General features: G+C 42.7%; 2 protein-coding genes across 9 annotated transcripts in view; one reads left to right on the top strand and one right to left on the bottom strand.

Moving 5' to 3' along the window:
• The window catches only part of DTL (denticleless E3 ubiquitin protein ligase homolog), a 37,964-nt gene extending 33,129 nt beyond the window's left edge, over positions 1 to 4,835 (bottom strand). The window contains exons 1-2 of the mRNA XM_050951982.1: positions 4,768 to 4,835; positions 4,049 to 4,174 (exon numbers count right to left, since the gene is read on the bottom strand). Coding sequence (XP_050807939.1) covers positions 4,049 to 4,174; positions 4,768 to 4,813 — 172 coding nt within the window. The 5' untranslated portion in view covers positions 4,814 to 4,835. The remainder of the gene's footprint in view (positions 1 to 4,048; positions 4,175 to 4,767) is intronic.
• A 358-nt stretch (positions 4,836 to 5,193) lies between these two features.
• The window catches only part of INTS7 (integrator complex subunit 7), a 35,221-nt gene continuing 19,702 nt past the window's right edge, over positions 5,194 to 20,712 (top strand). For 3 of the 8 annotated variants that reach the window (XR_007774151.1, XR_007774150.1, XM_050951792.1), the window contains exons 1-8: positions 5,195 to 5,437; positions 7,796 to 7,925; positions 10,998 to 11,144; positions 12,310 to 12,447; positions 14,153 to 14,199; positions 14,990 to 15,189; positions 16,207 to 16,329; positions 19,086 to 19,203. Coding sequence is in view for 5 of the 8 variants with exons in the window: in XM_050951792.1 (XP_050807749.1) it covers positions 5,347 to 5,437; positions 7,796 to 7,925; positions 10,998 to 11,144; positions 12,310 to 12,447; positions 14,153 to 14,199; positions 14,990 to 15,189; positions 16,207 to 16,329; positions 19,086 to 19,203 (994 nt within the window). In the remaining 3 variants the exon portion in view is untranslated. Of the gene's footprint in view, positions 5,438 to 7,795; positions 7,926 to 10,997; positions 11,145 to 12,309; positions 12,448 to 14,152; positions 14,200 to 14,989; positions 15,190 to 16,206; positions 16,330 to 19,085; positions 19,204 to 20,712 lie in introns of all 8 variants that reach the window. The other 5 variants (XR_007774149.1, XM_050951791.1, XM_050951790.1 and 2 more) reach the window with 3 other exon arrangements.

The raw sequence follows: 20,712 nt of genomic DNA, 5'->3' as shown, positions 1-20,712 counted from the left end.
ACACTTAGGAAGGAAAAAAATCAAATACAAAAAAAAAACCAACAACAACAACAAAATGGGGAATAACTGGCTAAATGGCAGTACTGCTGCAAAGGATCTGGAGGCTGTAGTGGACCACAAATTGAATATCAGTAAACAGCACAATGTAGTTGCAAAAAAGGCTAATATTCTAGGGTGTATTAAGACAAGTGTTGTATGTAAGACATGGGATATAATTGTTCTGCTCTACTTGGTAATGGAGAAGCCTCATCAGGAGTGCTGTGTCCAGTTCTGGGCTACACACTTTAGGAAAGATGTTGATAACCTGAAAAGAATCCAGAGGACAGCAACAAAAATCATAAAAGGTTAAACAAACGTGACTTATGAGGAAAGGTTAAAATAACTGGGCATGTTTTGTCTTGAGAAAAGAAGACTGAGGAGGGACTTGATAAAAGTCAAATATGTTAAGGACTGTTATAAAGAGGATGATGATCAATTGTTTTCCATATCCAGTGTAGGTAGGACAAGAAGTAATGGGTTTAATCTGCAGCAAGGGGGATTTAGGTTACATCAGCAGTTCTCAACTGGGGGTCCATGGCCCCCTGGGTGGCCTTGAGCCCTTTCTGGGGGCCAAGGGACCCCGCGGCTGGAACTCAGAGCCCGAGCCCTGGCCTCCCCCGCAGGGCTAAAGCTGGGAGCTCCGGGGCCCCCCACTACGGGGCTGAAGCCAAGAGTCATGGGGCTGAAGCCCTGAGCATTGGTTGCTCCTCCTCCCCGCAGTGCCAGAGCGGAGCAGTCCCAAGGACAGCTCTGCACCCCCACACTTCCTCCTCTCCCTGCCCCTTGGTCATGTTGGAGGTGGGAAGCTGAAGGTGGACAGCTGCTGCTCTGGCTGGTGCCATGGAGTGGGCAGCCACGGCATTCCATCTCCTGTTGCTGGTGCCTGGGGTTGGAGCTGCTCCTCAGCTCATGCAGCTATTAAGAGCCACCTAGGCAGGGAGACTCGGCTCTGTGGCCAGCAGAGCCTTTGGAGAGCAGTGACCACAAGGGAACCCTCCTGGCACACAGCCCCTAGCTACTCCTTTCCTGTACCCTGAGCTACCCCCTGACCACACACAACTCCTAGCTACCCCCTCTTTGTATCCTGAGTGGTTTTCAAACTCTTTGAGCTGAACTCCCACCACACGCAACTCAGATAAGCTGCGTAGTCTGCTGAGATGAGTCAGGGGGTAGAGGTAGCACTGCTTCCTTGGACCCTTCCGTGTGGAGCTGGCCCAAGCCCTGTCGGCGCCTGCTCCCCCACCCCATAGAAGTCAAACTATGCCTATGTTCGAGGCCCCACCCCTAGCCGAGAGCTCCAAGTCTCCCCATTGTCCCACTGGGCCCTGGAGTTTTTATAGCATGTTGAGGGGGACCTCAGGAAAAAAAAGGTTGAGAACCCCTGTGTCATAAACAGATAAGAAAAGTTAATAGAACAGAAGTGCTTTATATCTTTTTGCCTGGAAAGGGTTAACAAGAACAGTGAGCCTGGCTGTCACCTGACCCGAGGACCAATTAGAGGACAGGATACTTGAGGGAGGGAAGTTTGTGTGTGTGCTGTTAGAATTTGGTTGTTGCTCACTCTGGGGGCTCAGAGGGACCAGACATGCAACCAGGTTTCTTTTCAATCTCCCTGATACAGGTTCTTATAGATTCAAAATAGTGAGTACTAGGTAGATAAGGCGAGTTAGGCTTATGTTTGTTTTCTTTATTTGCAAATGTGTATTTGGTTGGGAGAAGTTCAAATGTGTATTTGGCTGAAAGGAGTTCAAATTGGTATTTTGCTGAAAAGATTTTAATTTGTACTTGTATACTTAGGCTGGGAAGGTATTCCCAGTGTCTATAGCTGAAAGACTCTGTACCTATTCCATCTTAAATTTACAAGATCATTTTTACTGTTTTTCTCTTTTTGATGAAAAGCTTTTCTTGTTTAAGAACCTAATTGTTATTTTATTCTGGTGAGATCCCAGGGGACTGGGTCTGGATTCACCAGGAAATTGGTGGGGAGAAAGGAGGGAAGAGGGAGAGAGAGGCTGATTTCTCTCTGTGCCAGGATTACTTTCTCTCAGGAAGAATCTGGGAGGGGAAGAGAGAAGGAGGGGGGGAAGGTGCATTTTCCTCTCTGTTTCAGGATTCAAGGGGTTTGAATCACAGTGATCTTCCAGGGTAACCCAGGGAGGGGAAGTCTGGGAGAGGCAATGGTGAAGGAAAGGGTTTACTTTCCTTGTGTTAAGATCCAGAGGGTCTGGGTCTTGGGGGTTCCCGGGCCAGGTTTTGGGGGGACCAGAGTGTACCAGGCACTGGAATTCCTGGTTGGTGGCAGCGCTACAGGTTCTAAACTGGTAATTAAGCTTAGAGGAATTCATGCTGGTACCCCATCTTTTTGGATGCTAAGGTTCAGAGTGGGGATTATACCATAACACCCTGGGTTAGACTGTAGGAAAAACTTTCTAATGATAAGGTAGTTAAATTCTCAAATAGGTTTTCAAGGCAGGTTGTGGGATCCAAGTTATTGCCCAGAACAGGCTGAGCAAACACTTATTAGGGATGATCTAGGTTTATTTGGTTCTGTGTCAGTGCAGGAGGCTGGACTTGATGACCTCGCACGGTCTCTTTCTGCCCTAAATTTCTATGATTCTACTGACTTATTTTATCCTAGAATTTTACAGATTCTAAATGCAAAGTGAGCCTTTAACTCTCCCTTAACTTTTATGAGTCAAATGTTTTAGAAAGAGAATTTCTCCCTAGATTCACAGTAAGGTCTTGGATTTGTTAACTCAATGTCACAGTAATTTGGGTTCTTTAATATATTTGTTCCTTGAATAAATCTGTTAGTTGAAATATTACTTTTACACAAAATGGTTTGATAGTGCAGACAAAATAACAAATTCCAAAGAGTAGAGGAAACAGATACCCTAGCATCATTTGATGTTGCAAGGTTTTTAGCATGATCTCTGCATTAAGTAGCATATAGGGGGCCTGGATTGCTCAGGGAACTAGTAATGAGCTGCCAAAGTCTCCTTTTAAGGATGATGATACAAACCCAACCCAGATGTGAAGCGGTCAATAACCATGGCCATCTGATGGATGCTCAATGGTTCATGGAAAATTAGTTGGCTTAGTTCATTTCTCGAGGAAAGGTATGCTCATCAACAAAGCCAGCATCCAACCACTCTTACTACTGACTGTCACCTTGTTCACAGTGTTGAATAAATATAAAAAATTAACTATCCTCTACATGCTTTGGTGGTCCCTTCAGGCTAGGGTTGGGACATGGGCAGAACGGGCAGTGTGGAAAAACTTGCACACCTAATATCGATGCTATACCGGTAGATAGGGATTTCAGTATTCAGAGCTGTCAAATAAGTCAGCAACTTTCACCTATGCTACATTCACAGAAAGACTTAACAGGTTTTTTGTTATTTATTTAGTAAGAAGGGATACATATGGGATTTTAGTAGTACATCCTCCTCCTCACCAGTTTCCATTTACTACTACTCACTTTGTTCCAGGTCCTAGTTACTTATGAACCAAGACCAACTAGCCTAATTTTAAACCTGCAAACATCTTAGCTCTACATCAAGGAGACATATTTCGCCTTAGACAAGACTGAAATCAAAAGCTGTTTAAGTGTGTAAATGTATTTAAATTATTTAACTGAGCACACTTTATTAAAATGCATAAAAATTCCATGATCCTTCCCATAATCTATCATGTCGCATAGCTCTATTATATCAAAGTAAATCACAGTGTTACTCAGTTCACCTTAGAGAAATAATGGATCTTTGTATAGCATCTATACCTGAAAAGTGGCATGGAGAACCTTTTGACCTAAGAGCTTATTCACTGCAAATTATTGGTTGCTCTGATAGATGTCATTAACTATCTAGTCTACGTTGTTCTTGATATAAAATAAAGAACTCTTTATGAAATTTAATATTCAAAATAAATGGTTACAATATCTGTCCATCTTTATATGCAACACTTTGGCTCTAGCATAGTATTTTAATTTCCAAAAAGGAACACTTACCTGTAGAAAAGGTGCAACCAAAAGGAGGAACTGGCATTCCCATCTCTCCGTAAGAAAGGTGGTCATCTTGCTGACTACACTGATAGCAATCCAAGAGATGTTGTAGGGGACATTGCAAGGACAGACCTAAAAATAAGGAAAAGAATACATATGTACCAGGATTTTAAACTGCTGAAATTAAACCCACTAACTTCTTTGGGTCAGAGATCTTGTCCACATTTTGTGAACTCATCCGTGTAGATGGGTTCTGCACTTGGTCATGGAGCCGAAGTACTAGTCATAATTTGAACACTAAACAGAAGAATCCACGACTTGTGCTGGGCATTTGCTATACCATTAGCTACACCAACGTAGTTAGAAACGTCTTATCGAGACGTGCCAGTCAAACCCCATCATCATGGATAGCTGCGAACACCTCCCCCGGCTAGACAGAGCCATCCGTGGGGTGATCTCTCCAGAGAGGGGGCGCCGCAGCGATGGGGCCGTACAAGCAAGGACAGAGCACCACGGGCCGCACTGCAGGGGACACGCCCGTGCATCGGTCCGGTTAGCCGGGGAGAGAACGGGCATCTGCCGTCCCCGCCTCCCGGGGCCCTGGCACCCACCCCTTCGCGCCGGGGCCGGGGCCGGGGGGCTCAGCACAGTGGGAGACAGGGATCCAGCCACCCGGATCCCGGGGAGCAGAGGGTCTGGCCCGAGGATCGCGATCCGTTACTCACGCTGCGGCCCGGCCTGGGCCCGGAGGAGGAGCGAGCGGCAGAGCATGACCCGTTAACCACGCAGCGACCGGGACACGAACGATCACAGCACCGACTGTCCACTCCCGCCACCCGAATTACCCGCCAATTCTCCAAACTCCATTCCCGCTCCCCATTGGACAGCATGACGAAGGCGGGGCTAGAGGCCACGCCCGCTGTCTCTCATTGGACAGCTGCCTCGGGGTGGGACCACGAGACCACGCCCACTTCCACCCCACCATGGTAGATACTGCCGGCTCTAAGGTTAAAGCGGTAGATAGAGGCGGATCACAGCACATGCGCACTTACCGGAGTGTGCTGCGCATGTGCGACAGACTCAGGGGCGGGAGTATGAGCCTAGCTGAGTCCGCACGTGTGCAGCTGGTGACAGCGCATGCGTCCGCAGACGCGATGCCAGGAACGTGTCTGTGCGTGCGCACGCTGTAACCCAGTCGGTGGTGTGGGGAATCGCGCATGCGCAACTACACAAGACAGTTTGGGGCGCTGGTAGTCGCGCACTGAGTTTACGGGTCGTGCCGCAGGCTACTAGCGGGGAGCGCTATGGCCGCCGGCGCTAAGTCCTTCCTGGCGGACGCGGGCTACGGCGAGCAAGAGCTGGACGCGAACTCCGCCCTGATGGAGCTGGACAAAGGTAGGGGGAAGCCGCCTGCGGCCCTGCTCTGGCAACGCAAGGCGCATGCGCGGCAGGGACTGGAAGCCCCGCCTCACTGTGCTCTCTTCCCCCCCCCCCCCCCAACCGCATAGAACGCACAGTCGGCGCGCGGACGTTTCCAGTGGTGTGACCGAAGCCTCTGGGCCTCTGGCGGGAATTCTGGCCCGTGTGGGTTCTCCAGCCGTTCCCGCCCCCTCCCCCCCCCCAGCGTCCAGCTGTGCGCCTTGCTGCCCGACTAACGTCTGTCCCCTGCGCGTTCGCTCATCCGCTCCCCGTGTGCCAGTGTCCTGGGTTGGGTTTTATTTTAATTAGATTTGTCTGTGTAGCTCTGTGGTCATGTTAGTGCCCGCAGGGTCACAGAAATGGGCCTTGGACTGATAGCAGAAGGTGGCTTGTGGTGGCCCTTAGTTCCTGTCAAAGTTCATGGCATTGTCTTGTTGGGCCAGGCCTTGAGCAATCTCTGTGTCCTGCACGGATGAGCTTTTACTCCTATTGTGCCAGGGAAGGGAAGTTGTTAACCGCAGTCTTCATCTCGGAGCTTTGGTTGATCTCACAGGGCAGGTCTACAGTAAAAACACCATCAGCACAGCTACAGATGCTCTAAGGTGAGGGGAGAGCTCTCACCTCCACATAGTTAATCCACCTCTGCAAGAGGCAGTAGCTATGTTGGTGCTGAGGTTGGCCTAACTACACGACTCTGGGGTGTGAATTGTTCACACCCCCTGAATGACATAGATATATCAAAGTAATTCTGGAGTGGAGACCTGCCCTTAGATACCTACCTTGGGTTTAAATCACAGGTAATCAATACATTTTTCATAGAGGTCCCGATTTCTTGGCCAAGGTCCAGACTCCAGAGAAAGTACTATTAAAAAATAAGTAAATAAAAAGACTTTGCTGTCTGTTTAAAAGCTTCTAGTGGTGTGGATTTGGTGCATGATCAGCCTGTTGCATACTTGTGTAGGGAGTGGAGAACAGGTCTGATTTGTTTGTGGCAGCTAGTGTTGCTGAGGAAACTTGCTACAGCTTTCTTGTGCCGGTTGGAATTTCCTAAGCACTGAAGGTTTCACATCCATCTATGTTTCATTGCTGTAGTCCAACTAAGAGGTGATGAAGGCATTAATAACTGAGGCCAGGCTATCTTTGCCAGGATGTGACAAATCTTCTAACCAATTGGAAATGATAGAAAGTGTTCTTAGATGCAGATATATGAGAGTTTAGTATTGGTGATGAATCCAGGAGCACTTCTGAGCTATGGATTGTATAGAATTATTTGTTTTGAAAAGAATAATTCATGTGAAGAACTTGTCAAGTACAGCATGACCTAAATTAGTTGTAGCCTTCTCACAATACAGCAATATACATGTTTAATAATGGTTAACTAAAATGAATGTGGATTGAAGCTGGTAGGAGAGCTGATGGGGATGCCAGGGCCTGGAATTTACAAGATTGTGCTTGCTCTGTTGCCCTTATTTTGTGTATCTAATACCTCAGTTATATTTGTCAAGCATATTCCTGAACTGACTTCTGTAGTACCAAAAAGGAAACAAAAAGTAGTACAGATAGTGACTACTCACACAACTTTTAAATAGTGTTAATTATGAGTATATTTGTATTTTGCTTGAAAGCTATCCTGCTCACTAGTTGTTGATGGAAGACTGATGATGACTCAGTTTTCAATAGATAAGGACCAAGAGAGACGTTAAACAGTGCATAAAAGTATTAAAAATGTCAGTTTTAAATATCCTCTGCGGAAAGAACATTTAGCTTCCTGTACACTTTCAGAAAACTCAGTTACCTGGAGAGTTACATATTTTAATGTATGTATGTTTTATCTTATCCAAGACCCTAATCACTTAAGCATGTGTGTCACTTTGCTCATGTGAGTGGTCCTGTAGTCTTTAATGGGACTACTCATATGAGTAAAGTTAAGAGTGTGTGTGTGTGTGTGTGTGTGTGTGTGTGTTTTCAGGATCAGGGCCAACAGTAATAGATGTTCTCAATATTCAAATACATGTCTAATCCTTTCTAAAATACCCAGTTAAGCTTTTCGCCTCAATGGTATCTTATGGCATTGGGTTCTGTGGGTTAACTGCATGGTGCATGTGTGGGGAGTTTCTTTTATATCAGTTGCAGATTTGTTACCTTTCAATTTCATTAAATTTCCCCTTAAGTTTTACTTGAGAGGGTAAATAGCCCTATTTACCTTCTATGTTAGATTTCAGTCATGCTCCATCTTATTTCCACTCTAGATAATCTCAAGTTTTTCAGTCTTTCCTCAGAGAAAACCATAGCTATACTGCTAGAAAGTAATTGTTGTTGTTGTTTTTCACATAGGTCTCAGGTCTGGAAAACTTGGGGAGCAATGTGAAGCTGTTGTCCGTTTTCCCAGGCTCTTTCAGAAATATCCATTCCCCATTCTCATTAATTCTGCATTCTTAAAACTGGCTGACGTTTTCAGAGTTGGGTAAGTATTGTACTGCTTCACATTCCTGATCCTCAGGTAATTATTTTCTCTGATCCATGTTCCTTTGAAGCCTAGATAATCTTCCTGCTTTCCCTATTTCACAGCTGCTATCCTGTCTAAGGAGATTTGGATGGACTCTGTTTTGAGCCAGCTAACATCATCCTTAGTGGTTTGGAGTGGTAATGAACAATTGAAGGCATTGTCATTCTGTCCTTCTAAAGCTTTGTTGGCAGCGGGAATTTTAACCCCTGTTACAACCATTGTTGATCAGCCAGCAATGTAGATGCACTGCTGCAAACCCCTAATATCAACAGGTTCAGAGATCTTGCATAGAAGATTAAAACACATCAGTTCTCCACAGTAACTCCTCACTTAAGGTTGTAGTTATGTTCCTGAAAAATGCGACTTTAAGCGAAACAATGTTAAGCAAATCCAGTTTCCTCATAAGAATTAATGTAAATGAGGGGGTTAGGTTCCAGGGAAATCTTTTTCACTACACAAAATATATTATATATAAAAAAATACACACGGAGTATAAGTTTTAAACAAAAAATTTAATACTGGTACACAGTGATGATGATTGTAAAGCTTGGTTGAGGTGGAGGGGTCAAAGGGTGGGATATTTCCCTTACTGCTAAATGATGAAATAGCAATTGACTGAGCCCTCAAAGGTTAACTCTCTAACTTTGCAAGGCAGCAGGAATGGAGGGAGATAGGTGCATTGCCCTTAAGTATGCTGTCTTGTTAATTAGATCAGCTTGCTGAGACTGCATCCCTGGTGTGTGTCTCCCCTCCTCCCCCCATGGAAGATGGTGTAAGCGAGGTGCAGAAGCCGGGAGGGAGGGGGACACGCTGACAGCCCCCCCTTTCTTCCCTCCCCCCCTCACAGCAATCAGGAGTCTCGGGGAGCAGCTCCAAGGCAGAGGGCAGGAGCAGCACATGGCAGTGGGGGGAGGGATGCAGCTGAACTGCTGGCAGCTGCTGCACAGGGAACTTAGGGGACTGCGGCCCACCCTGGTTCCAAGCCCCCACCAGCTCGCTCCAGGGGGCTGCTCTTCCTGCAAGAGTAGACAAAGCAGGCATCTGCCAAACGAGGTTAGAAGGGAGCATTGCACAACTTTAAAAGACCACGTTCCCTAACTGATCAGCAATATAACAATGAAACAACGTTAACCAGGATGACTTTAAGTGAGGAGTTACTGTATTTGTGATATAAATGAAAGTCTGAGCTGTAGTTGTTCCAAATGAGAAGTTCCCATTGAAATATGTGACAGAATTGGGGCTGCTCTGTAACTTATGAATATTGTATATTGACCTGGTTGTTGGGATATTTACTATATGAATATATTGGTTTAGTTTAAGAGGAGGCTCTAAGGAAAAAAACAAGCAGGAAGGAAACCCAGTGGCTTATCTTGAGCCAAACACTTGAGGGTTGTTAAACAGGTAATGCCATTACTGGAAAAGGCTTGCATACAACAGCCATCAACAGGACTATAGCAATTTGAAAAAGGACTCACTCTTGAGAGGTGGGAGTGATTTGGGGCTTGGCTACACTGGAGAGTTGCTGCGCTGGTGGTGGGTTTACAGCGCTGCAACTTAGTAACTGTCCATACCTGCAAGGCACATCCAGTGCTGCAACTCCCTGGCTGCAGCGCTGGCTGTACACCTGGTCTGCTTGGGGTGTAACAATTGCAGCGCTGCTCATCAAGTGTGGCCACCAAAAGCGCTGTTATAGGCCTCTAGGGTATTAGGAGGTATCCCAGAATTCTTGTCCACAACAAACCGGAAGAATGGCTGAACTCCGAGCTCCCCGGAGCTACTTATCTAAAACAAACACAGCTGCTCTTTGCTCCAGCGAGTGAGGAGCGGAGGTAGGGGAATTGTTTTGGAATGTTCACAGCTGTTTGCGTGAGGAGAGAGGGGAGTCCGTGTTGAGCAGCTGCTTATGTGGTCTGAAGGCTATTTAGGAGTGCATAATTTGCATTTAGTGAATAAGAGAGGGGTGGGGGAAGGGGTCAAAACTTTTTTAAAATGATTGAAGGTAGGCACTGTGTATCTTCCAGTCCTTAGAACTTGCAAGGCAGGGAGCTGAGAACAGTGTCAGCTCCAAAAATCCACTCTCTCTGTCTCCCCCATGCTCCCTGTCGCACTCCACCCCACCCCCCTGTTTTGAAAAGCACGTTGCAGCCACTTGAACGCTGGGATAGCTGCCCACAATGCACCACTCCCAACAGCGCTGCAAATGTTGCAAATGTGGCCACACTGCAGCGCTTTCCCTACGCAGCTGTACGAAGACAGCTGTAACTCCCAGCGCTGTACAACTGTAAGTGTAGCCATACCCTTGGTGAGAGAGACAGACATGGGGATCATGCCGGGGCATCTGAAGGAGTTTGACCTGCCTAGGTCATTATCACAGAGTGGTAGGGCTTAGGTGGGATAGACATGCATGTAGACTTGCTTTTTAAATCCTTTTTCTCTAAATTATTTGTTTCTACTGTTAAAATAAACAGTATGTCGTGTGATCACTACATGCACCACAGCTTCCCCCAGGGATGAACTGCAGTGCTGGACCTAGTCAGACCTGCAGGGTAATTGATACATGCAGTATTGTGGCCAAGGATTCAGTCTTAGGGGAAGAACTGCAGAATTCCAGCCCTGGATAGATATAGGCATGAGCTGTAATACACTCAGACAACAAAGGGGCAGAGGTGCAGCTAGCCCTGTACTTGTAGTAAGGTCAGTGGGTGTGTTCTGGGTATGGAGCAGCTGCAGGATACAATCCTTAAGTGTAGGTATATATGGAAAACATAGGTCCCACTGACGCCTGCATCCACTTAGACCTCATTGCAGTAGTACTACTGCCAACATATTTAGTGTCAAGACTGCCATTAACTTCAGTAGGAAGAGAATTGAGCCCAAAACGTATACTAATCCTAGTAGAAAACAAATGTAAAATAGTGTTTTGTAGTGGTCTGTAAATTTAATTTAAATCAGTTATAGTCATTCTGATTCTCAGCCTGTTTGTGAATTTCCATTACACAGAAGTAAGTGTGTGTATATATCTTCCAATAGAAACAACTTCTTGAGGCTGTGTGTCCTGAAAGTTACTCAGCAGAGTGAAAAGCACTTAGAGAAGATCCTGAATGTGGATGAGTTTGTGAAAAGGGTTTTCTCTGTAATTCATAGCAATGATCCAGTTGCTCGAGCAATCACACTCAGGTATGTCTTTCTAATTTAAAACTACTTATCACAAGTCTTTATGTAACAGCTGTTTAGTTAGAAAAGTAAATGTTCATCAATTCTTTGAAGTCTTTAAAAACTGGAATTAATTCTGCAACATTAAGAATGAAAAGCAGGCTGTTTCTTCTTATCAAAAGTACAAGACAGCTGTTTTAAAGGGAATAAGGTAACACATTTGTGACCAGAATAAGAAGGATACTAGATGTCCATTTGACATAGAGTTGCATAGATGTATCAGAGAGCAAAACTGCATCTTGTATATGCGATATTGGCGGGTTGCATGTACAGGTACCTTAACTTGTGTTTTCTGCCTCCTGAAGTGTATAAAACATGTATGTTATGTTAAAACACTTGCATTTGATATATTGAGATAACAAACTGCATACATTTCCAGTATGGTTCCACTGCTGCTTGTACGAAACTGGAATAGTTTGTTGACTTGTATACAAAATTTAATTTTTTTATGTCTGACTTATTTTCACCACTTCTACTGATCATTTTAGATTTTTTCCTCTACATCTACCCTTGAAACTTTCTGCTCATTGTCCTATGATATGTGAACTTGGAGGAAATTCCCCTGCATTATCCCAGTAGTGCACAAGATGTAAACTCCTAGGAAAGCCACTGAGAAATGCACAGTCAAAACTTGTGTAATTTTAATAATGTTAGAGGTAACAGACTGGATTCACCCAAACCATCATGGAGTAAATTGCACCTCCTTGGACAGCTTGGGTGCTCTGCCAAGGGTGGGAGACCTCACCCAGAAAGAGGACTTTCCTCTCTTAAATTTTCTGGAACTTTAATTGAGCCCTGTTGGTGTAGGCATCTCAGTTGATGTCTTGGGTCAGCACAAGTCATGATCACATCTTGATAGATTAATTATAATTGCTTGCTGGTTCAGCAATTTAAAAAAAATCTACAGTTGGTTGGTTTTGTCCTCAGTAAGCTGTTATGATGAGAAGGAAGGCACAGTGTTTTGTGCTAGGTAGGAAGCTTTTGACGATATATTATGTATGACTGAGCTTTTTTAAAGGAATTACTACAGATCTAATTCCTATCTTCATAGTTGATTTTCACTCTGGTTCACATTTCCCTACACACTGAATTAGCTGTTTTCTGATGTTGCTGTGATTTATTTCTGTAGGATGTTGGGGAGTATGGCATCCATAATCCCAGAAAGGAAGAATGCACACCACAGTATTCGCCAGAGCCTGGATTCCCATGATAATGTTGAGGTCGAAGCTGCTATATTTGCTGCTGCTAACTTTTCTGCACAGTCAAAGTAAGCTGTAAATTCTTCTGTGCTCTTATTCGTATTTTAAGGAGTGGAAGCTCTATTAATACAGTAGGACTCTTCACTGTCCTTCAGTAAATCTGGGATCACCTTCTGCAGTACTTGCCATGCCATATATAAGGAGATACAAAAGAGATCTGTACCATTTATAATGTACAGCATGAATGTTGCAGGAAACTTGAAATCATATTTAAAACCACCCCCAGCAGGGGCATTTGAATCTCATTGAAATTTGCTTGTATTTTTTTTAAAAGCTGTGAGGAAAAGTTAAGGAATACAAGGGGAAAAAACTTTAATTAAATGAATATCGACTTAAAAAAAATCACACCAGAATTTTTTCCTTTACTTTTTAAATGTAATCCCTAAAATTTCTGTATTCAAGGGGATTTTTTTTCCATTTTTTTACTTTGTACTTTAGACAGTAGTTTGCTTCATTTTTCCTTTTTAGTCAGTTACCTTTGTTTTTTTTCTGAGTTCTTTCACTGAGGCGAAGATTTTAAAAAATCCCAAAAGGAAGAGAGATCATAAAATGGCAAAAATTGGCAAGGGGACTCCATGGCAGATAGTGTCTGAAACTACTTTCAACTTTAAAAAAATTTTTTTTGTGTATTTCAGGTTGGTGGTGGGGCTCTAAATTTCCTACAACCTACTCTTAAAATGTTAAGAATGTCAGGAAAGTGAATCTGGCAATTACAGTTGTATTTTTCAGTGAAAAAAATTCAGTGCACTCCATTTAAGATGGGTGTCTATGTGTTTCCAAACCAAATTGCCATTTTATACAGTTCCTGCAAGCACTAAAGGTGAACTGTATAGGTTGTGGGGTTTTATTAAAAGAATCCTTAAAACCATCTTGTGCAATTCTAAGAGGAAAATATTCTATAACATTACCTGTGTTTTAACAAAACCTGAGTCAATTTCCACCTCTCTGGAATCTACACTGCAGACGCCCTGATTTCTTGGGCGGGGGAACTAAGTGACAATAAACTGTCCTAAACAAAAATTTGAAAGAACCATTCCTTCTGTTTATGGAGAGTTTCATAAAAATCACAGTAATCTTAGTAGCTCATTTTAATAGAACATGTGCCTAAAACTCCTTTATCCTGCAGGCTCAGTAATCAACCCCATTAACCTATTTTTTTTAAATCAATTGTCTATTACACCTGGAGCATCCTGTATTTTGTTCTATGAATAAAGACTGGGGTCAAATAAAACTTCTTGTTGTTGTTCAAATAGCATTAAACAAGGGTAGGGAAAGCTTTTGGTTGTACCAGTCTTTCTCTAGAATATTAAGTCTCTACAAAAGAGCACTTGTAGCAAATGACATTGTTTAACACATAATTTAGTGATTTTAAAAGAATGTTAGCACTGGAGCAAATGTTTCTACTTGTGCCAGTGTGGATAAAGATGGGCAAGAGACTCAATTGTATAGTTAGGCCAAGTATTAGACTTGGTAGATCTATAATCTCTGATGGAAACTATGAAACAAGTGGCTAAATGTAGTATTCTGTGATGTTGACTGGTAGCAGCAAATTTCAGTCAAGCAAACGTGTCTTTCTGGATTTGCAAAATTACTCTTAAACCTTGACGTTCATAAGCATAATTCTGCTTTTTATAGTCCCTTTTAGTTTCTTGGATCATTATTAAATCATAAGAGTCACAATTTGAAGTTCAATTATGTCTTTTCTCTTCACAGGGATTTTGCTGGAGGAATCTGTAACAAAATCAGTGAAATGATTCAGGGTATGTAGATGTATTGAATACTGGGGAGAAAATGAAAAGGTTTTTTTTAATTTTAGTATTGTTCCTCCTAATGTTTAAATGCTACCAGAATCCATTGCTCCCTCATCCCTATGCTTCCCTGAAACATTCCAGTTGCTTGAAGTTAAGTGAGCTAATGATTGCTGCAGGGCAGGGCTCTGGACTACAGCTTGAATGTCTTTAAAAATGTAAATATCCAGAGCATGTTCTAATCGTCTAATGTATTTGGTAAACTGAATCCGTGTGTAGTATAGCATGTCCAAATACTATGTAATGTGGGTTTTTATGTTGACTTAGAATCTCTAGGTTTCTCTCTTTGCATCTATGCTCTGATAAGGCTGCTCTTCTGCCTTGAGCCTTTTGCAGTGACTTAAATATTATAACAATGGTGGTCTCTTTTCCTTTATTATAATTGGAATAATGTAATTTAATTTGAAGGATGACTGTTAATATAATTGAGGCACATCCGAAGGAGAAGTAATTGTTTCCCAGCCACTTTACCCATTTATTCTTAAGGCCATTCTGATTGAGCAAGGCTGGGTCCCCGTCTCCTTGGAAACTGACAGTACTGCTCTTTAATGGGCTGGTGGAGTCTGTTTAGTACTGAGAGACCTGCTGTTTCAGGAATTTAGCTGCTGCTTCCCTACTGGCCTTTACTTTGATTTTCTGTGCTCTTGTCTCAGTCACCAGTGTCATTTAAATGTAGTATTTGAAAAGTTCAGGGTTCATAGAGAACTGCTCTAGCACCTGAATACCTCTTTCCATGCACTAGGCTTAGCCACACCAGTGGACTTGAAGCTGAAGTTGATCCCCATACTACAGCACATGCACCATGATGCCAGCTTGGCCTCTAGCTCCCGTCAGCTTCTCCAACAGCTGGTAACATCCTATCCTTCCACCAAGATGGTCATTGTTACTCTCCACACCTTTACCTTGCTTGCTGCTTCGTCTTTGGTGGACATACCCAAACAGGTAACACTTAATTGCTCTAAAGGTAATCCCTTATTTGAAAATAAAAACAGCTTTAACAGGTCAGTTCCTTTCTGATGCCAAAATAGTTAAATCGTAGTCTGTGTTCTGTCCTACTGCGCCTGCTGCAGATGAGAAGTATCCTAGAAACTGCCATATAATTTTTTTTTTTGTCTCTTCAACCCCCTCCAAAAAACCTCTTCCTTAAAAGGGGCAATAACATCTGATACCCTGCATCTCTTGGAGCTCTTACGTCTTTCTGCTTGTCTGCAGGCCCCTGCTTCTCACCCATCACCTTCTCTGATTGGGTTTGGGAGAAGGAGAGGATCCGAACTAATCTTTTGTCTGCAGGCTAGAAAAATGAATGTACATCTAAAATCTTGTATGTAAAGAGTCTCAATAGCACTTGAACCCACTGATGTAAATTATAAATATCAGTCAAGACGTGGAACTATAGTGACACCCTCAGCTTAATGGGGGAACATTTTCCTCTTACGTAATTGTAACTCTGTATACCCAGACAGGTGATGAGCACACAGTAAATCTATACATAAATGAAATGTAGTATTGAGTTAACTCATTCTTCTTTAAAAAAACAAAACATGAAAATCTGGTGATCTTCTCTTAGCCTCTTGTAGCCACCCTGGACCACAAGATCTCCCACTGTCAGCCTTTAGCCTAACAGAACAACTCTGTCTGAGGTTGCTTGTAACTGCTACTCCAGTTCAGAAGACACTGTTGATATTAGATATAGACAACCTGAAACACAGTAGGATACCTGGTGTGCTCCATTTTTATGGCAATATGCAGATTGCTCTCCCAGCCCTTGGGTGTTTAGCAGTATTGCTGTCTGAGCTTCAAACAGTCCTGAACGCTTTGAATATACATGTGCATACAGTTATCTTGTGAGCCTTTTATGAAAGGATTTCTCAATTGTAACCTATACTTAAATTAGTTCTTTTTTTAAAAAAACCTTAACTACAGAATCCTGCTTAATATTTTAAACATTTATTGTTGCAGATTCAGCTTTTGCTGCAATACTTGAAAAATGACCCAAGGAAAGCTGTGAAAAGACTTGCTATCCAAGATCTAAAATTGTTGGCAAACAAAACCCCACATACATGGAGCAGAGAAAACATTCAGGTTTGCAGTTGTTAAACATTTTTATTGTAAAATTTTTCAACTAAATGCAGTCTTTACACAAATGAGTATAGAAGTGTAGATGAGAGGTCACTGTTAAACATGGAAAACTAAGCATGTCAATTTTAAGAAAAAATTTTAGAGTTAAAAGCAGCAGAAGTGCTCTTTTTAAGTAATTCTTGCCTTATGACAGGCTTTGCAAGACAAACTCACATCAAGCTTCTGGCAGCAACACTAAGCAGTTTCATATTGGGCTCATTAATGAGTTAGATGTCAGAGTGGGGTGTTCTGCTACAAACTTGGTTTTCTTGCTAGACTGACAAGTCATTTCTCATTGTAAACATGCCTACTGCATTTTGAGTTTTTCTTAATTTTAATCACCCTCAGCTGTCCACTCATGGCTGCCGGACAGAGTAGCTTAATTTAAAAAGAAACCTTGGTTTGTGCATTGGCTGTATTAATATATAATTTGAGTTGCCCTCCCATACCCCAGTTAAAATGCTTGGGCCACTACATTTAAAATAGATTAAAAAAAAGTATAAAATATAATACTTTACAAGCTAGCACAGAAAAGGCTGTACTACCAATGCAGGTGGGAATTGATGGGATAACTTCATGAGATGGACATTGCATAGTTTTTCTTGGCCTACCTGGCAGGGGTGAGTACTTAGACATGTGAAGAGGCCACTTGAAGAGGAGGTCTCGAATATAGCTAGATTTATCTCCATATACAGTTTTAAACATCAGCAGTGGCAGCTTATCAAATTAATTAGGGCTGTCAAATGATTAAAAAAATAGTGATTAATTGCAGTTTTAAGCACACTGTTAAACACTAATAGAATATCAATTTAAACTTATTTTTTGATGTTTTCTACATTTTTCAAATATGTTGATTTCAGTTACAACACAGAATACAAAGTGTACAGTGCTCACTTTATTTTTTATTACAAATTGTAGCAGTGCGATACTCACCCCTGCTCGGCGGCACCTGCTGGTTTCCTGGGAATTAGCTCTTCTTCCAGCTCCAGAGCACCCTCTGCAGGCTGGTGCCCCACTTGCCGCTGGCCTCCGTGTCCCTCCCAGAGCCTGGTGCCCTTTACCCAGGGGTTCTGCCCACTGCGGCAACCCCCGATCTGAGTTTCCCCAGGAACCCCCAACCCCCTATCCCCACTTCGTCTCAGTATATGGCTACTGCTAGTCACTATCTAACCCAGGGGTTCTCAAACTGGGGGTCGGGACCCCTCAGGGGGTCACGAGGTGTCAAGCTCCACCCCAAACCCTACTTTGCCTCCAGCATTTATGATGGTGTTATATATATTTAAATATTTTTTTTTAATTTATAAGGGAGATGGGTCACACTCAGAGGCTTGTTATGTGAAAGGGGTCACCATTAAAAATGTTTGAGAGCCACTGATCTAGCCCCCCCTCACTGGGGCAGACTGAGGTGTACACGCCATTCATCACTGGCAAAGGGGGGTTTGAACCTGTAGCCTAGGGTAGGCAAAGGCAGCCCCTCTGTAGCCCCAGTACCTGTCCTGGCCTTTATCAAGGCCTGCAGCCTGGGGGTTCTCCAGGCTGGAGCTCTCTAGCTCTGGCCCTGCTTCGCTCCAGGTACCTTTCTCAGCTCCTAGGCAGCCAGGCCCTTCTCCTTCAAGAGCTAGAGGGAGAGTGTTTGAGCTCCTGGCTCCCAGCCTCTTATAAGGCCAGCTGTGGCTATTTCCTCAATCAGCTGAGTCATGCTGCTTTCCCCAGCAGCAGCCCTACAGGGCAGGAGCAGGTGACCACCCCACTACACAAATATTTGCACTGTAAAAAAGAAACCAAAGATAGTATTTTTCAATTCACCTCATACAACTACTGTATTAATACAGTAGTTGTATGAGGTGAATTGAAAATCCAAAAATATCTAGTACTCATCCGCAAATATAATTTCAACTGGTATTCTGTTAGTGTTTAACAATGCGATTAAAACTGTGATTCATTTTTTTTAATCGAGTTCATTTATTCTGACTTAATTGCAATTAATTGACAGGCATAAAATCACTGTGGTGTCTCCTTAGCTGAGAGATCACAAACAGACCTGTGGTAGGACTGCAAACTCATCAGGGCAAGGAGTGCTAAGACCAATGGAATTGGGACCTCCAGAAGCTACCATAACACAAATAGATAATAAACATTGTGACTTTTCTTTGTTATCAACAAGCTTGGAATCTTTATTCTTTATTTTCCACTGGATAATTTTTTCTCTTCTTACAAAAAAGTGTTTTTAATAGTGGTGTTGCAGGAGGTGACACTTGAAATTCTGTTTACAGACAATTCTCCATGAAACAAGGACCTTCACGGATTGTAATAAGTTGAATACAATACATACGTTGTATTGTATGTACCATGTGTGCAATGGTGGATAATTTTGTCTCCAAATTCTACAGAGGTTTTATTACTGGGAAATGTCAGGTGAAAAGTTAGTGATCATTTAACAAACATATTTTATTGATTTGTGTAATAACTTGTGAAAACCAGTGTCACTTTGAGGACAAGACTTGTACCCAGTCTATTAAAATTGCTTTAGGAGAGTGGCAAGTGAGGAAATATATTTGCAAGATCTGAATTTGGTGTCGATAATGATTTTTTCCTATACAGTTTTACTTGTATTAAAATTTAACTACAAAGTTTAAAAAAAAAAAAGCAAACATTTATGAAAGAGGGGTGAATTTGTAGGATTTTTTCCCCTCCATATTATTTTCTTGTTTGGTTTTTAGGCACTCTGTGAATGTGCTCTTCAAACTCCTTATGACAGCTTGAAACTAGGCATGCTATCTGTCCTTTCCACGCTGTCAGGAACTATTGCCATCAAACAGTACTTCAGCGTAGCTCCAGGTAAGAAGAGCAGATTAGATCAGCCAAATTTAGGCACTTTTTTGTAGGGGTTTAGTAAGTGTTTATCTTCAGCCACTTCAATATTGTTGTTAATACCTTACATAACACTTCTTGAAGGATCCTAAACCATGAACTTTTATCTACCCCCATTAAAGTCCATGCAAGCAAGCTTTTATATATAATATACAAACTATAATTGTGGTGGTGTGTAGTATATTAGAGCAGATCTCAGATATTCTATGCCAGGCTCTGGCTTCAATTTGCTGTGGGACTTCAGGTAAGTAATTTATTCCTGTGCCTCAGTGTCTCTGTTAGGCTAGGTAAATATTAATAGCGCCACTTTACTATTGGTATTGTGAGGCTTAAATCATGTTTATCGGGTGCTTTGAGATCATAGGATGAAAAAATCCATAGATGTGCAAAATGCTTTAGAGAGAATGAATACATGGAGTGATGTAGTTTAGGCTTTATTGGCATGAGACTGGAACAGTTGTATTATCCAGAAGAGGCAAAGCCACTGGACAGTTATGTGGGGATGATGTACATGAGTGCCAGTAAAACCTTTCTTTGACACAACTGTGTGTTCTGGATGTGTTGCATATTATACTGAATAACTTGGGAATTGTTTCAGGGATCTCTTAAAATGCTCCTGAGTGGTATTGGGTATTTTTATTCCTAATTTCTGAGGCCACACTGCCTTAGTTGCTGGGAATCCAACTGAATAAGTCATGGAGGCAAAGAAAAATAACCAGTACATTTAAAAAAAAAAACAACTGTCAGTGACTTGTACCCCAATGCATAATAAAGGTTTGAATTTGGTGCAGTGGTCACAGTGTTCTCGAAATCCTGAATTTGAATGAAGTCCTGACCCAGTGGCTCCTGTTCTACGGGGCTGGGCCTGGCTCCTTGCTCCTAGTGTTGTGATCTGTCTCATGTGGTTTCAGCACCACTCAGGTTTGGCACATCCACCCCCCTGTAGATGGAGACAGAAGGATGGATGTACTAAACATGAGCAATGTTCTGACCAGAGAGCCAGGCTCAGCCCCATGGGACAGGAGCTACTGCTGCAGGGTGATTGTGGGGTGGGCTCACTCTCCACTCCCAGACTTCCCACTTTCCCCTATTTGTCATTTATCAGGGTTTTTTGCACCTCTGCTGTGAAATGTATTATTAATTTCTGTGACAAAATCATAGCTTATTTATATATAAAAGTGATCCCATGCTAAAGTCCAATATTCATGACCTGCTTGCAAATGCCATGCCCTATTGAAAGTTTCATTCACAGATATTGGCCCTTAAACCTGAAGACTGCCTATCTGAGACATCCAGCTTGTGTAGCATACGTGCATGCACACTGATGGGGAGAGTGAATTCCACATGGGGAGGATACATTTGAGGATGGGATAAAGAATGGGAAATTTAAGTAGAGAAACAGTCAGCCAATCAGAATTGAACTTAAAACCATGGAAAAGATCTTGTGACATGGATTACGGTGCTGCGCTCTCCTCC

The sequence above is a fragment of the Gopherus flavomarginatus genome, chromosome 4, assembly GCF_025201925.1.
Source record: "Gopherus flavomarginatus isolate rGopFla2 chromosome 4, rGopFla2.mat.asm, whole genome shotgun sequence".
Taxonomy (NCBI): Eukaryota; Metazoa; Chordata; order Testudines; family Testudinidae; genus Gopherus; species Gopherus flavomarginatus.
Note: the sequence above shows the minus strand (reverse complement) of the source record. Positions and strands in the feature narration are given on the sequence as shown.